Source organism: Bos indicus x Bos taurus, chromosome 7, assembly GCF_003369695.1.
Source record: "Bos indicus x Bos taurus breed Angus x Brahman F1 hybrid chromosome 7, Bos_hybrid_MaternalHap_v2.0, whole genome shotgun sequence".
Taxonomy (NCBI): Eukaryota; Metazoa; Chordata; class Mammalia; order Artiodactyla; family Bovidae; genus Bos; species Bos indicus x Bos taurus.
This window is the reverse complement of record NC_040082.1, coordinates 96,104,386-96,121,519: the sequence shown is the minus strand read 5'-3', so window position 1 is coordinate 96,121,519 and position 17,134 is coordinate 96,104,386. Positions and strand designations below refer to the sequence as shown.

The following is a 17,134-nucleotide window of genomic DNA, read 5'->3' as shown; positions in this document are numbered from 1 at the left end:
TCTTTTATTTAAAATCTAGTTTACTTAATTGTATTGGACCAATATTTATTTCTTAGTTTTCATCATCATTCTGTGGCAGAATTTCTCAGTTTTGGCACTGTTAACATTTGGGGGGATAATTCTTTGTTGTGGAGGCTGTACATTGCAGGATGTTCAGTAACATCCTCAGCCTCCACCCACTAAATGCAAGTAGCATCTCTCTCTTTTTGTGACAACCAAAAATGTCTTAATCTTGCCATATGTCCCCTGGGGAACAATATCACCCCTGGTTGACAGCCTCTATTCTATTATGTAAGATGCTAATATAAGGGATGGTTGGGTAAAGGACTTTGAGAACTATACTACTTTTGCAGTCCAGCCTTAAATCTAAAATTATTTTTAAAAAAAGATTATTATTACTATGCTAATACATGCTTGTTTAAAAAGTCAGAATGTTATAACTTAAGTTCCTCATTTCTTCCTTCACCTGCATCACCAGTATTAGTCATTAACATCTTTGGATAAATCCAGAAATTCTCAGTGATACACAATTATTTTTATACAGTTTGAGTTAATTATAATACTCTAATAATCAGATCAGATCAGATCAGTCGCTCAGTCGTGTCCGACTCTTTGCGACCCCATGAATCGCAGCACGCCAGGCCTCCCTGTCCATCACCAACTCCCGGAGTTCACTCAGACTCACATCCATCGAGTCAGTGATGCCATCCAGCCATCTCATCCTCTGTCGTCCCCTTCTTCTCCTGCCCCCAATCCCTCCCAGCATCAGAGTCTTTTCCAGTGAGTCAACTCTTCGCATGAGGTGGCCAAAGTACTGGAGTTTCAGCTTTAGCATCATTCCTTCCAAAGAAATCGCAGGGCTGATCTCCTTCAGAATGGACTGGTTGGATTTCCTTGCTCTAATAATATAAAAAGTTAATTTTTCTTGATCTTTTTGGTTTTATTATGCTTTCTTTTTTTTAATATATATTTATTTGGCTGCACTGGGTCTTTGTTGCGGTATGTAGGATCTAGTTCCCTGACCAGGGATTGAACCTAGGCCACCTACTTAGGGAGTACAAAGTCTTAGCCACTGGACCACCAGAGAAGTCCCTTATTATGCTTTCATACATACTATAATTGCTATGCTGTACTATGTTTTGCTTTTTTTTTTTTTTTCACCCAGCAATACCTACCCTTGCTATGGACCAGACACTGTTTTTGAATGCTTTCTATAGATGAACTCATTTAATCTTTACTTCAAGGATATTCATGAGACATGTTTTTTTCTTACCCTCATTTTGCAGATGGAGAAGCTGAAGTACAGAGGTTAAGTAATTTGTTAAGGTCACAGCAAGTGGCAGAGCCAGACTTTGAACTCAAAGCAATCTGGTTCCTGGGTGCTTTTAACTTTCAGCTGCATCCTGCTTCTGTAATTTGTCCTAGACATGTTTCCCTGTGTTTCATGTCACTGCGCCTCATTCTTTTTAACAGTTACATAAGGTTGTATGCTATGTTGTTCAGTTGTTAAGTCATGTCCGACTCTTTGCAATCCCATGGACTGCAGCACACCAGGCTTCCCTGTCCTTCACCATCTCCTGCAGTTTGCTCAAACTCATGTCCATGGAGTCGGTGATGCCATCCCACCATCTCATCCTCTGTCACCTTCTTCTTCTGCCCTCAATCTTTCCCACCATCAGGGTCTTTCCCAATGAGTTGGCTCTTCACATCAGGTGGTCAAAGTGATGGCATCAGGTGGAACTTCAGCTTCAGCATCCGTCCTTCCAATGAATATTCAGGACTGATTTCCTTTAGGATGGACTGGTTGGATCTCCTTGCAGTCCAAGGCACTCTCGAGTCTTCCCCAGAACCACAATTCAAAAGCATCAGTTCTTTGGCGCTCAGCCTTCCTTATTGTCCAACTTTCAACATCCATACATGACTACTGGAGAAACTGTAGCTTTGACTATACAGACCTTTGTCGGCTTAGTGATGTCTCTGCTTTTTAATACCCTGTCTAGGTTTGTCATAGCTTTCCTTTCAAGGAGCAAGTGTCTTTTAATTTCATCACTACAGTCACCATCCACAGTGATTTTGGAGCCCTAGAAAATAAAATCTGTCACTGTTTCCACTTTCCCCTTATCTATTTGCCATAAAGTGATGGGGCCAGATGCCATGATCCTAGTGTTTTTAATGTTGCATTTTAAACTAGCTTTTTCACTCTCCTCCTTCTATAGATGAACTTTAGTTGAACTCTTCCGTTTTGGTGTCCCGATCCCCACGTAAATCTACAGCCCTAGGTCTCCAACCACCTCTTCAATGTCCCTTTAGTGCCACAGCCTTCGTTTTAAATTGACTTATTCAACTGATATTTCAATGAAAAATAAATTTAAAAAGTAAGTTGATTCAAACTGAGCTCATTATCCTCCCACCCGCGCTTCCACCCACAAATTTCCACCCACAAAGCCACCGTGTCCTCATCTGAATGGCAATGCCAACACCCACGAGTCACCCAGGACAGAGGCAGAAGCCAAACTGGGAGGGAATTAGTGAAGTAAAGTAGATTTCAAAGGAAATGGAAGGTATTTGGGTCAGTAAAATAGGGAAAGAGTCTTGCACAAAAAATTAAAAGGAGGTGGGCTAGCTTTGGACATCTGGGGGAAACAGGTGTGACGAGGGAGAACGGAGGAGCCAAATATAGGCTTCTGGATTCTTAGCCGTTCATCACCAAGGTAACTGCGTTGCTATGGCAACAGCAAAGGCAGCACCGCCTTTTTTCAAGAACTTCCTTCGCTGCGGTTACCTCCACACAAGCCAGACACTTCCGCATGGGAGGCTACAGCCCGCGGGCTATGGTTTAGGAAGGCGGGAATTGCTGCAGTAATAGCCAATCGGATGGGCTCTGCGGCGTAGGACGCAAAGGAGGGGTCGGAACTTTTGGAAGCTCAGCAGAGGGCGTTGATAAGGCGTGTTCGCGTCACTTTCCCACCAATTAGCGGCCGAGGAAAGGAAGGGGGCGGGACCTGGGTGAGGCCGACCAGGGGCGGGGCCCAGATTAAAAAATGGGAGGCTCCGCCCACCCCCGCTTCTGCTCAATAGGAAGCCAGAGAGTCAGTCCGGACAGTTAGGGTGCCCAATGAGTGCTGTCGCCAGGACCCCTTGCGGGGCGGGCTCAGCCAATCGGCAGCAGCGGTGGGCGGACGCGGGCGGCAGAGGCGGTGCGGCGGAGGCGGAGCGGCCTCTGCGGCAGGAGGGAAGATGGCGGACGAGGAGAAGCTGCCGCCCGGCTGGGAGAAGCGTATGAGCCGCAGCTCAGGTGCCGCGGGGGTCGGGGCTGGGACGGGGCCGCGAGGGCCCGCAGAAGCAGGGCTCGAGCTTGCCCCTCGAGCGCGGCACCGCCGCTCGGTTCCCGTGGGGTCCTGGCTCCTCCGCGTCGTCCCCGGGTAACGGCCCTGGCCCACCCTGTGAGGGCTGCGAGCCTGAGGAGAGGGGAATCCCGAGGAAACTGAGGCAAGGGGCGTGGCCGGGGAGTCCCAGGGTGCTCCCAGGGTGGCGGGGGGATGGTGATCCCGCGGCACTCCCTCAGGCGATGGCCCTGGCCCTGCCGATCTGATTGACACTTTCGTTCGGCCTAATGCACCAGAAGTCCTGAGGGAAGGTCTGTGCAACCCGCTGGTCCCAGGGGGGACCCCTTGGGGAGGACGCCCCAACATCATGCTCAGGGCGGGGCCCTAGGGTATTGTTCGGCCTCGGATCCACAACCTCCTTCTGCTAATAACGCTCGCTGCCATCCACACCATATTCTTAGTTTGCGATATCCGGCCGGTGGTATTTGCCTGAGAACTGCCCTTGTGCTCCGGAACCCGACTTAAGGCTTTCCCCCAAAAATAATGTCAAGAATAGGGAACGTTTATCTCAGGACCAAGCATAGTTACAAGCATTTTGGGTGTGTGCTTTCTCTAAATGGCCATAATTTTGGGAGAGAGGTAATTGTTACCCCCGTTTTGCAGATCAGGAAACTCAAGGCCAGGAACCCGCCCAAGGTCATTGATTTCAGGGGGTGGGGGCTGGGTTCGGACCCAGTCATTCTGACTCCAGAGCCCCCTACCCTTCTTGCTGCAAACTACTAAGATGCAGGTTCCAGCATTTCACACTTCTTTCTCCATAGAGCCTAGCAGTCATAGTCGCAGTAATAATTTGAGTTTTTGAACATCAGGAGCACTTTGCATACAGCACCATCCACTCTCCACATTAACCCCCTGGAGGTTTGATGTCCTTATTCTCTTACCCCCACTTTTCAGATGAGAAAACTGAGGTTCAGGGAGATGGAACCCATTGCCAAGGTTTTTGAGGCAGTCAGTGGCTCAGCTCTCACCAACCCCCACCCCACCCTGCAGCCTTGACCTGTGGATGCGACCTACAGTGTAAAGCCTATGCTCTGCCCGATTTGGGGCTCCCACTCCAACCATTTCTACCCAGTTCAGTCCTAACAGTGTTCCCTGAGGGTGCCATCCAGCCCTTCACGGTGTTCGGCACAAGTCCTCCGTGTAAGCCCAGCAGACTCTGCTCCAGGAATGACACCCTATCTCTGCTGGGTCCTACTTCAAGCTTCTTGTTGGCAGCCCTCACTCCATGCTCTTTAGTCTCTGGATAACATCTGACCCCAATAATGCTGGACCCCAGTTCTGTAACTGGGTAGGGGAAAAGGACAAAGCTTTTGTGTCTGACACACATGGGTACAGTTTATGCAGCAGAATAAACACCCATTGCTTTGTTTTGGAGGTACTAGTAGCTGTTGCACTCTTATTGACCAGACGCCTCACAGTAACATGTGCATGCTCAAGTCGTGTCCTACTCTTTGTGACCCCATGGACTGTAGCTCACCAGGCTCCTCTGTCCATGGAATTTCCCAGGCAAGAATACTGGAGTGAGTTGCCATTTTCTCTTCCACAGTATCTTCCTACCCAGGGATCGAACCCAAGATTGTTTTGCTTCCTGCATTGGCAGGCAGATTCTTTACCTCTGCACCACCTGGGAAGCCCACGTTTTGACCAGAGATGCATTAGTATGTCTTTAGTTACCCAAATGTTACTCAACATTCACTTACATAACAAATCACCAGCCACAGGCGTTAGTTTCTGCAAAATTCCCCAATCGATAATGTGTTAATATATGTCAAGTGCTATCCTAAACTCATTACAGATGTGAACCCATACAGTCCTTCCAAAAACCATTCAGGCAAGTACTGTTGTTATTTCCATTTTACAAGTGAGAAAACTGAGGCCCAGAGAAGGGAGATCATACAGGGAGTGAGTGGCAGATTTGAACAGGAAATCTGGCTTCTGAGTGCAGTTGTTATATGGTCTTGCTTGCTTGTTTATTGCCTGTCTGCCCCCCCTAGAGGGTTAGCTCCCTAAGTCCCGATGACACTGGTGGACAGCAGTGGGCTGGCTGAGTGAAGGCGTCTTGTTGGCCAGTTCCGTATCATGGCTTGATGGTGGTATCCTCTGAGCAGGTCCCAGCTAAATTCTGTGCCCCCCGCCCTTCTAGGCCGGGTGTACTACTTCAATCACATCACTAATGCCAGCCAGTGGGAGCGGCCAAGTGGCAACAGCAGTGGCAGCGGCAAAAACGGACAGGGGGAGCCCACCAGGGTCCGCTGCTCACACCTGCTGGTCAAGCACAGCCAGTCACGGCGGCCCTCATCCTGGCGGCAGGAGAAGATCACCCGAACCAAGGAAGAGGCCCTGGAGCTGATCAATGGTGAGCAGGGGTTGGAGACCAGGCTTGGGGGAAGGGGGCAGTCCCTCTCCCCAAGGGCAGCGCAAGCTTTACAGAAATCACATGAGATCCTCCACCCCAGCCAGCTTAGCTGTCAGCTGTGGCCTTGGCCAACCTGTAAGTGCCTGTTGGTGGCGTGAGCCTGGCTTCCATGGCTGCCTTTCATTTTCCTCCCTAGCTCATCTTTGAGAGTGGGCCAGGGTTGGTGGAGAGGACGCAGCCTTGGGGCTGGCAGACCTGGGTTCACATGGTCACTGTGCCCCTAGGAGCTCCTTGACCTTGAGAGATTCATGTCACTTCCTTGAGACTCAGTTTTCACCTCTGTCAAATGGACATCGTCATCTCCTTGCCTTCGTGGGCCATTGTGAAAGCTCAGTGAGATGAAATGGTGTAATGGGTGGCACACAGTTGTCACTTTGTGGGTCGTCATTCAGTGGGAGCTATCCTGGAGAGTAGTGTCATCAAGCAGGGTCCTGGGACACGTATTTGGATGGATCAAGAGGGAGGTTGGAAAGGCAGCAGTGTTAGAACTAGCCGACAGAGTCAGTGAATTAATTCGGCTCTGAGCAGGCTGTTTGTCGCTCAGTTCTGTGTTTCCTCCACAGTCTAGAGCAGCAGTTGGTAGGCAGACTTTTTCTTAAAAGGCCAGATGGTAAATAGTTTAGGTTGTGTGGGCCATACAGTCTCTGTCAGCTCTGCTTGGCAACTCCATAGCAGCCGCTGCTGCTGCTGCTAAGTCACTTCAGTCCTGTCCGACTCTGTGCAACCCCACAGACAGCAGCCCACCAGGCTTCCCCATCCCAGGGATTCTTCCGCAGGTGATGTGTAAACAAATAGGCGTGGCCATGTGTCAATAAAACTTTGTTTACAGAAACAGCAGGATTTGACCCCAGGGCTGTAGTCCTCAGCATCCTGGTCTAGAGCTATCTAGTGTGGCCGCTTCTATCTACATGTGGTTATTTTCATGTAAATTAGTTCAATTTAAGTCGTATTAAAGATTGGTTCCTCAGTCACACCAGCTACACTGTTCAGTAGTCCCACTTGGTTATAGGCTGTGGACAGCACAACTGGAGAATATTTCCATCCTTGCAGGAAGTTCTGTCAGCCAGTGCTGGTCTGGATCACAAGTGTGGTTTCATCATCCACTCAGCCTCTCTCACCAGAGATCCCAGACACCTCCCAGGCTTTCCAACCCCACAGAACCAGTGTCTCACCCCTGCCCAAACAGCCTGAGTGCCCATCCAGTTCTGCCAGGTCCTGGCTGTGTGACCTTGAGCAAGCTACTTAACATCTCAGCCTCAGTCTTTTAACTTACAAAGTTAATGTTAAGATAATAGGACCCACCACATAGGGTGAAGAAAAAAAATTGTTAGTCGCTCAGTCGTTTCCGACTCTTTGTGACCCCATGGTCTGTAGCCCACCGGGCTCTTCTGTCCATGGATTTCTCCAGGCAATAATACTGGAGTGGGTTGCCATTTCCTTCTCCAGGGGATCTTCCTGACCCAGGGATCGAACCTAGGTCTCGTGCACTGCAGGCAGATTCTTTATCTTCTAGCCACCAGGGAAGCTCTAGTGCAGTAAAGCACGAATAACAGCCCTTGTCATCTAGTAAATGTTGTGTAATTGCTCTTGGCCATTAAGATGGTGGTTATTAGCACAGGCCTGGCACGGTTAGTCCATATTGGCTATTGTTTTGGGCCACATAACTGGCCTGTGGGATATTACTGACACACACCTACACCCACACCTGTTCACCCCATAAAGTTCCCAGCATGATAAGTGGCGCCTGTTAGCCACCCACCTCTCAGCCTTGTAGAGTGGAGCCAAGTTTTTGCACAGAATCTTGAAGGCAGATTTAAAGAGCTTACTTCCTTGAACTTACTTGATGGTCCGGTGGTTAAGAATTCGCCTTCTAGTGCAGGAGAGGCGGGTTCCAACCCTGGTCAGGCAACTTAGGTCCTTTATGCCTTGGGGCAACTTAATCTGTGTGCCACAACTAGAGAAGCCTGCATGCTTCAATCCAGCACAGTAGAAAAAAAAAAAAAACTCGCCTCCCGAGCTCCCTAGGGCAGGGGCTGGGTCTGTCTCTTTGCCCACTGCACACCGGACACAAAGCCTGGCCCACAGTAGCGCCCACATCCGGGTCTCCTGAACCCAGAGGAAGCAAGAAGGGATCCTGGCAGAGGAAGCAGCAGAAATGAAGGCCTGGGGCTGGGCTCTGGGCAGGACTCAGGGGAAGACTGCAGGGGACTGAAGAGAGATGAAACCCATCAGGGCAGGTCCCAGCCAGGTGGAGGAGGGCCCAGGCTGAGGCCAAAAGTTTGGGTCCTTTTCTAGAGGCTGCAGGAAACACATGGCCACTTGACGCTGGGAGAAGGGCCCTAAAGTCATGGCTTTTCAGAAAGAGCTGTGTGGCTGGAGGGTGACGGGCCAGGAAAGCCGGAAGGCCCAGGCCCAGGCTGGATGGGCCAGCAGTGAGCAGTAAGTGATGAGTGGGGTCTGGCTGCCACTCGGGAAGAGGACATGGTGGGATGCGCAGAAGAAACCAAGAGGTGACCTCTTGGATGCTTTTAGCTCAAATGGTCCTAGTTCTGAGGCTTCTGGACCACGTGAGAGTGCACAGAAGGTGATGGGCACTTGGAGAGTGAGTGGCAGGAGATGTCGTCACTGGCTGAGGGGACTCGGGAAGAAGCACAATCTGGGGAGAGTCTCACCAAGTCTGAGGGCTGGGGGAAGAAACCTTGGCAAGGCAACCATGAGAGGATCTGGGTTGAGCAGAGGAGCAGGCCAGAGACAGAAGCCTGGGGGACAGTCCCAGCCAGAGAGGGCAGGTAGACATGGGGACATCTGAGCATTGCTTGGAAGAAAAGCTGTTGGGCTGTAGGGCCTGCCTGGGAGTGGTGCCGCCTGTCCCATCTCTGAGGGACAAGGACGTGTCTAGTGGGGCTGACAACTGCAGTGGGAGCCTGGGGTCCTGAGGTCAGCTTGGGTCTGGGGAAGGGGTATCTGTGGGTGCGCCCAGTAAGCAGCTGGGCCCTGGGGCCTCACCTTAAATCAGTGTACACTCGGACTCGGAAGTGTTAGCAGGGGTCGAACCTGCCTCCCTGTGCCAGGGGGCCTGGTGGAGGCTGTGGGAGGAACTGCAGCTAGAAACAGTGTGACTTGAACTTGGAGTGGGTGGGAGGCAGGGGGAGTAGATTCTAGAGCGCTTGAGTGGGCAGAATCAGGAGGACTGGGTGATAGATTAGAGGGGCAGGGAGCGGGTAAGGTCAGAGGTCATGTGACCCACCCTGGACTGGCCCGTAGGTGGATCTCTGTGCCAGCTGTGTGAAAGTTGCTCAGTTGTGCCCAACTCTTTGACCCCATGGACTGCAGTCCATGGAATTCTCCAGGCCAGAATACTGGAGTGGGTAGCCATTCCATTCTCCAGGGGATCTTCCCAACCCAGGGATTAAACCCAGGTTTCCCACATTGCAGGCAGATTCTTTACCAGCTGAGCAATCAGTGAAGCCCAAGAATACTGAAATGGGCAGCCTGTCCTTTCTCCAGCAGATCTTCCCGACCCAGGAATCGAACCAGGGTCTCCTGCATTGCAGGCAGATTCTTTACCAACTGAGCCACCAGGGAAGCCAGCTGTGTAGCTTCAAGCAAGTATCTTCATTCTCGGAGCTTCAGTTGGCCTCATCTGTAGAATGGACACAGGGTGGCCTGAAGATCCAGGGGCCAGCCAACCACTGAACGCTTAGCAGAACAGTGGGCTCAGTGTCATGTTGTCTGCATGGTAGAGCCTTAACCCCAGTCGTGTAGGTGTGTGTGGTGGGGACCAGGGTCAGGACAAGGCCTTTGCCTACTGCAGCCTCTCCTGCTTGCTAATGGTCCATGGGTGGAGCGCTGGGCCAGGGCATGGGAGGCCTGGTGGGCTCCGCATGCAGACCCTCCACTGACATTGGCATATGGTCTTAGTGTCCTGAGATGGGCCCCCTCAGGGGTCATTATGAGGGTGCAGTAAGATGGCGCAGACTTCGGTACACTTGGTCACCAGACACCCATGTGCCAGGTCAGCAAGCTTTGGGCATCGGGGCCTGGTTGCCTCTTTCATGAAGAAGGATGTTTTCTGCCCCGTCGCCTCTTCTCATCATGGGCTTGTTCCAGGTGATGACGAGATCAGCCTTTCAGTGGCACAGTCTGCCACTGGTAGCCTGGGTCCCTCTGTACCCATTTAGAACCTGTGCTCCCCAGTTTCCTTGAAAAGCAGTGTGTCCACATTTTCTGCTGAGGCTTCTTTCTCAGGGCCCGCTCCTCTGCAGCTCTTGGGCTGCAGCCAAAGGCTTGTCAGGGATCTGGGGACCGGCTGCCTGTCATTGCCTGTGTCCTTGTGTAAGGAAGCCAGGCCACAGAGAAGCCCTCCCTGTCTACTGCCCATTCCTCCATCCCTATGTGCCCAAGGTCGCAGAGAGGCCCCAGTGTGAGTCCCATCCCGGTACCCCGTGCCCAGGGTCTGGAGGGTTAGTGAGCGCCTTCCACCCAGTGTCCCCACTCACGGTGGGTGGCTCCCTTCCAGGCTCCTGGCTTCAGGCTGGGGTCTCTGGTCTCTAGACATCCCCTCCTGGAATTGGGATTTTTTTTTAAATATTTACTTGGCTGTTCCTGGTCTTAGTTGCAGCATGCGGGATCCTTAGTTACAGCATGCATACTCTTAGTTGCAGAATGTGGGATCTGCTTCTGCAACCAGGGATCGAATCTGGCTCCCTGCATTGGTAGCACAGAATCCTAGTCACTGGACCACCAGGGTAATCCCTGAAATTTGGGTCTTGAGGAAGGCAGACTTAATTCCATCACCTTTTTCCCTGTCCAGACCCTTTCCCTGGTTTGTCTCTAAACCTCATTAGAGTCAGAGACCACTCCACTTGTTCACTCACTGTCGCTGGAATCGTTATGGTGTGACTGGCTGCTACAACAGAATACCACAGGCTGGGTGGCTTAGCCACAGACGTTTATTTTTCACAGTTCTAGAGGCTGGAAGTCTAAGATCAGAGTGTTGATTGGTTTGGTTTCTTCTGAGGCTTCTCTCCTTGGCTTGCAGATTTCCACCTTCTATGTGCTCACCCGGCCTTACCTCAGTGCATGTGATGGAGAAAGAGCTTTTGGGGGGCCTGTTTTTTTAATATGTATTTTTATTTATTCAGTCGCACTGGGTCTCAGTAGTTACAGCAGGCAGGCATGTGGGATCTTTAGCAGGAGCATGTGGGATCTAGTTCCCTGACCAGGGTTTGAACCCAGGCCCCCTGCACTGGGAGCGTGGAATCTTAGCCACTGGACCACCAGGGAAGTCCCTAGCTTTTCACCTTGACTGGTGGCCAGACTCCCAAAGGTCAGCTTTAGAAAGGAGAGCTCAGAAAGGAAGTCTTGTTTCTTTTTAAAAAATCATTTCAGGGACTTCCCCTGTGGTTCAGTGGTTAAGACCCCATGCTTCCAATGCAGGGGACACAGGTTTGATCCCTGGTCATGGAACTAAGATCCCACATGCCGTGGGGCGTGGCCAAAACGTAAGAAAAAAAATCGGTCCCATCCAAGCAGAATATTTTCTTTTTTTTTTTTTAAACAAAAATGTATTTATGTATTTGGCTGCATCAGGTCATAGTTAAGGCACGTGGACTCTTCGTTGGGTCATACGGGATCTGTCACTGCGGCATGAAGACTCTCTTAATTGCAGCTTGTGGGCTTAGTTGCTCGGAGGCATGTGGGATCTTCATTCCCAACTAAGGATTGAACATATGTCCCCCTGCTTTGCAAGGCAGGTTCTTAACCACTGCACCACCAGGGAAGTCCTGTAGCAGAATATATTCTGAGAGCTGCTGATCACAGGAAGATGTGAGTGCTACGAATGATGGGGAGAAAAGCTTGGCTTTTATTCAGTTCTTAGGCTGCTGTTGCTTGCGTCACACACACCGTGTGTCCTTGCCAGGCTGCCTAGTTTCAGGGATCCCTGCAGCTGTGCCCCCAGCCCCAGTGGCTGGAGGATGCTGCAAGGGGTGCTTGAACAAGGCTCAGGACTGGGGCCGACTCCCCAACTGCTGGGCCCATGCAGCAGTGCTCCCACAAAGTACTTGGAGGCGGGCAGGTACACTGGGGGGCGCTGCACTCAGGATTCCCTGGCTGGGTTTACTGGAGTCCAGACAGGAGAGGTGGGGGGGAGCGTATCTCAGTGTTGCTCAGGTGAGACTGAGGACATAACCAGAATCCAGGGAGAGGAAGAGATGGAGGAGGGGAATCCTTGTGCCATCCAGTTCAGATCGGAGTCAGCTGTGGATGTGTCAGGCACAGGGGGTCCACCTGGCAGCCACGGCGGGTACTGGGAGCCCACCCGGGTTTTCACGGCAAGAGGCACTGCAGGAACTTCCCTGGCGGTTCAGTGCATAGGATTCTGGGCTTTCACTGCTGAGGGCCTGGCTTTGATCCCTAGTCAAGGAACTAAGATCCCACAAGCTGCAGGGTGCAGCCTCCCCCCCTCACTCCTCCCCAAAAAAAGCCACCGCAGCATGCAGGCCACAGGGGGCTGGGCCGTGTCCCATCAGAGAGCCTGTCTGACCAGGCAGCACAGCGCAGTGACAGCCAGTGCAGACCACACGGTGCAGACAGGTACGCAGGTCAGAAAGAAGCAGGGCAGTCCGAGTGGCCGGGCCCCACAGAAGGGAGGACAGAATGCTGACAGCGGCTGCCATTTGTCAAGGTGTCTCTCAGTGCCTGGCACTGTGTCTCATGTCCCTGTGACCGGCTGGCAAATGACCGATGGTCGAGGCTCAGAGACACAGGGACACAGGCCAGGCAGGGGTCACGGGAACAGCTGTGGAAGCAGCCAAGCAGATCAGATGCCAGGACACGAGTTACTGCCGTGACCTGTAGTGAGATGGAGGAGTGGGGTGACAGGTGTGCTGTCATAGCGTTCTGGACGGACGGACGGATGACAGTGACAGGTTAGACCGGAGCTGGAGATCCGTGGGCCAAGGTGAAGTTCCCACCAGCTCAGCGACAGGCAGATGGTCTGGCTGGGTATGTGGGTCTCTGAGCACCAAGTGGATTAATCAGCAGCGTCCATGTGGCCCTCAGAAAGGTGCCAGGTGTGTCACAGCCTCGTTTAGGTCAGACGGGAGCCATGGGTGGAAGTGTCACCGTGGTGTTGCCCTCTGCTGGGAGCCCTTTCCCTCAGTCCTCTTCCTTCCCTCCCATCAGCCCGGTCTCCCTGTCCCCCCAGGGAGAATCGGTATCTAGTTTGGGCTGCACAGAGAGTGAATCTGGCGTGCTGCCAGCTCACCCCGTCAGGGCAGCTGGGAGAAGAGCTGTGTCAGCTGCCCCCGGGGTGCAGTCTGCCACCTGTCCCTTGCTGAGTCCCAGCCAGGCCGCCTCCAGGGTTCTTCATGACACCCCAGGAAGTGGCCCTGGCCTTCCTCACACTTTGGTCAGACGGGACAGCCGAGCCCTTGCTCTGAGGGCTCAGCCGTCCCCTGTAGCAGAGCTGGGCTAGTGCTGTGGCCTCCTGCCTTTGTCCTAGAAGCCTCTAGAAAATTTTCCTACCACTGCCCTGGGGCGTCCCAGTGTCCTTTTTGATTTTTATTTTCTTGGCTGCACTGCTGTGGGATCTTAATTCCCAACCAGGGGTCAAACCTGTGCCCCTTCTGTTGGAAGCCCTGAGCCTTAACCACGGGACCACAGTGAAGTCCCCCAGTCTCCTTTGTAACGTCTGTCCTGTCTTCTGCTGCCCTCCCCAGCAGAACCTGGAGGTACTTTCTCTCAGTGTGTGGGGGTAGGAAGAGGCCATGCCTTGTTCGTTATGTGTTCCTGTGTGTGTGTAGGGAGGGGGCAGTTACAGAGAAAGCAGTGTAGGACTGGGGTAGGAGACCAGCTGCTCTTGAGGTGACCACAGGGTCATGGGGTGCGTGCCTGTCATGGGTGTGTATGGCTCCGGCTGTGGTTGTGCATGCATGCTCATGCACACTCAATTGGCAGGGGTTGCAGGCTCCTTTCTGAGTGAAGTGCTGCCCTGCCCGGAACCCTCCGCCCGCCCTGCCCTGACTGGGGGGCCTCCCTTTGTGTCCCTCTTGCAGGCTACATCCAGAAGATTAAGTCTGGAGAGGAGGACTTTGAATCTCTGGCCTCACAGTTCAGCGACTGCAGCTCCGCCAAGGCCAGGGGAGACCTGGGTGCCTTCAGCAGAGGTGCGCAAAGAATGGGCACCCCTGAACCCCAGCAAGACCCTCTGACCCACTGGTGCCTGCACCCCACCTAGAGGGATGGCCCGTGTCGCACTGTCCTCTAGGGTCCACCAGGTGGCAGCAGAGTCCCTTCCTCAGGCTGCAGTCTTCTCCCCAGTGGTGGCATCTCTCTTGGGGTGGGGCGTCCATCTGTGTGTCTCTCTGCTCAGTTGTCCCCATCACAGGCCCACAAAGGTGGGTGCTTGCTGCCATTTCCCTCTCCTTCTGTTGAGGTGCAAAGCTGGGGCCCCTAAGAATCCCAGAGCACGTCCCCCAGAATCCTCTGCCCGCCCTCCTGGGTGGAGAAACCAAGAGTGAGGGGAGGAGGGGGTCAAGATCAGCAACCCCGCCAAGTTCAGGCCTCTCAACCTGGGGCTGTGGGAAGGGAGGAGCAGAGGGAACCAGGCTGCTGCCTCCTCCCCCCTCCATCCTGGGGTCTCTAGAGCATCAAGGAAGGGCCCAGAATAGGCTGAGGGGTGTTGGGGAGCCAGCAAGGGGCTGTGGGCAACCCAAGGAGGCAGGCGAGACAGTGTGGCAGGGCCCAGGAACCGGGCCCAGGGAGACCAGTTCATCATTAAAACTCCTCTCTCGGTGCACAGTGGAGACAGCCACTCTGCCCTCATTCGTCATGCTGTCCTCAGGCTTCCCGGGGCCTCCCTAATAGCCTTGCTACCCCCAGCTGCGCCCAGCTCAGGCACCATGACAGGGCCGTAAAGTGCATGACGGATGAGTCCGAATGAGGGCCCTGGGGGCGCAGTGGGAGCCCCGTCTGCCCAGGACCGCCTGCAGGTCTGGACCCCACCCACCATCTCTCCTGCTTCCTCCCCCAGGTCAGATGCAGAAGCCATTTGAAGACGCCTCCTTCGCTCTGCGGACAGGGGAGATGAGCGGGCCCGTGTTCACGGATTCGGGCATCCACATCATCCTTCGCACGGAGTGAGGGGTGTGGATGGCCCAGGCCTGGCCCCCCGGGGGCAGACGGGTGGGACGGGGTGGCTGGGCCCGCAGACTCCGCTCCCTGCTGCCGGCCAACCAGTGGGGACCCCTCCCTTCTCCTGTCACACAGTATTTATTGATCCCAGAATGGCTGGGAGGGGGCCCTTCACCACCGGGTGCTCCCTGTCTGCTCCCATTGGGGCTATCCCTGCTAGACCCCCCTCCCCTTTAGGAATCGAATTCAGAAGGGCACAGGGTGGAGAGGCTCCCTGGGCTCCCAGGGCCAGGGTTGGGAGTGACCTGTCCCAAAGAAAAGGCCTAGTTAGCTGAGCTGCCCCTGTGCCGCCCCAGGTCCAGGATGGGGGCAGGTGGGCCTTGAGTTGTTGCTGGTTAGGCCGTGTTCCTCTGTTCAGTTGTAAAAAGCAGACGCTCCGTGTGGGGCCCAGGCTGCTGGCTGCTATGGGGCCTCTCTAAGCAGCCATGCAGCGCCTTCCCCACCCTTGATTAAACCTGGAACCACTGCTCTGCTGTCTGGCATTTCATTTCCCATTCCCGGGGCAGCGATCATCTCCCGCCACCTCTGGCGTCAGGTGTCCAGGCCATGTTCCCTCCCTGGGAAGCCACTCCTTTCCCTCAGGGGTGCTTCATAGCAGCAGCAGACTCTCAGGGAAGTGGAACAACAAGGTCCTCAAACTTGGGTGTTCAGGAATGTTCCAGAATGCAAGGGCCCTGACCACACAGCTCTGGGTTCAGCAGGTCAGGTGGAGCAGGAGAATCCTCGGAACCAGAGTGAAGCCCCCATTCACCCTTCGTGCTCTTGGCGCCAGCCCCCCCCCCCGCCCCGAACACACACAGCCCGCTTCAGTTGGAACAAAATACTCCCAACACTCTGATGCCCACTTCCCTGTCACCATAAGCATTCTGCCAGGACCCAGGCACCTCTGCAGATGCTAATACCATGGCAACAGGGAGCAGGGGCACTGCCAGATGTCTCTGAGAGCAGGGGTCCTGCCCAGCCTTCTGGTGGCAGGTGGGGGGAGTTCTGTGCTGGAATATGGTAAGGGGAGGGTCATTGAGCAGAAGGAATCCCTGCAGCAGATGTGGGAGGGGGCAGGACTCTTCAGGTGGAGGCCAGGGGCGTGGCCCACCTGTTCTGCATGACTCCTCACAGATGCCCCTGGATCCAGGCCAGGCAGGAGGCTCAGAGGTCAGTCAGGGGGTTCATGGGCGTGTTGGAAAAGGGGTTATGTCCATTCTGCACCCCACACACACCCTTAATGGGGACCAGCCTGGATCTTGGGAGTGATGGGCTAGCAGGGATTGGGAATCCAATAAAATAAGCCCTGCCTGGCCTGACGCCGAGGAAGAGCACCCCCTACCCCCAGGGCTGAGTCTCTTACCACAGGCCTGAGTTGCTCATAAATAGTCACCTGGGCCGACTCCCGTCTGGCCAGTTTCTGGAGCAGTTGCTTTCTGCCTGCTAGCACACTTGTCATTAGGGAGGTTTAATGAGCCTCCTCTCAGCTCTGGCTGCTTGGCTGCCCCTCCAGACAGACCCTTCTACCACCGTCTGTGGGGGCCACGAAGCAGGCAGAGGCCCCACTGTCGTTCTCGGGGGCTGGGGGAGACATCGCCCCCCGCTCCTGGTCCAGTGGAGCCTCTGGGAAGGATTGGAAATGAGTACTTGGGGGCAGAAAGGTTTGCAGGGTCCTCCTCCAAAGTACCACCTGAGAAGTGGGCCTGTGCCCCTTTCTTAACACCAAACGCCCAAGGAAAGTCTCCCTGAGCTCCCAGGCATCTAAGATACTGTTGGGGAAGGGAGAGGGTAGGGGTGCATTTTCCTGGGTAGGGGCTGGTAGGGAATTTTTTTTTTTTTTTTTTTGCCTTGCCACCTGGCTTATGGGGTCTTAGTTTCCTGACCAGGGATGGAACATGTGCCCCCTGTTGTCCTTAGGTGTGTGTCTGTCCTGGCGGTCCCCACCTGCCTCCATGGACCTCCCTCTTCCTTTGTCTAGCAGCAGCCAAATCCCAAACACAGAAAGTTGCTCTTAGATAAACATGCCCTGGAGCCCTCTCAGCATCCATAATTCAGAAGCTGTGGCTTCTGTCACCTGCTCCACACTCCCACCCACCCGCTCCTGCCCAGAATCCAGGCCCCGGATCCCAAGCCCTATGATGAGAATATAGTC

At 53.7% G+C, this 17,134-nt stretch overlaps 1 protein-coding gene across 1 annotated transcript; it reads left to right on the top strand.

The window, feature by feature from the left end:
* The first annotated feature begins 3,187 nt into the window (after positions 1-3,187).
* On the top strand, positions 3,188-15,468 carry PIN1 (peptidylprolyl cis/trans isomerase, NIMA-interacting 1). The gene is made up of 4 exons (XM_027547801.1): positions 3,188-3,295; positions 5,530-5,742; positions 13,863-13,973; positions 14,840-15,468. The coding sequence occupies exons 1-4, from the start codon at positions 3,238-3,240 to the stop codon at positions 14,947-14,949; spliced, it is 492 nt and encodes a 163-aa protein (XP_027403602.1). The 5' UTR covers positions 3,188-3,237; the 3' UTR covers positions 14,950-15,468.
* The last annotated feature ends 1,666 nt before the right edge of the window (positions 15,469-17,134 follow it).

Coding starts and splice junctions, on each gene's coding strand:
- PIN1 (XM_027547801.1), top strand. CDS start 3,238: ATGGCGGACGAGGAGAAGCTGCCGCCCGGCTGGGAGAAGCGTATGAGC. Junction 3,296..5,529: donor GCGTATGAGCCGCAGCTCAG/GTGCCGCGGGGG, acceptor CCGCCCTTCTAG/GCCGGGTGTACTACTTCAAT. Junction 5,743..13,862: donor GGCCCTGGAGCTGATCAATG/GTGAGCAGGGGT, acceptor TCCCTCTTGCAG/GCTACATCCAGAAGATTAAG.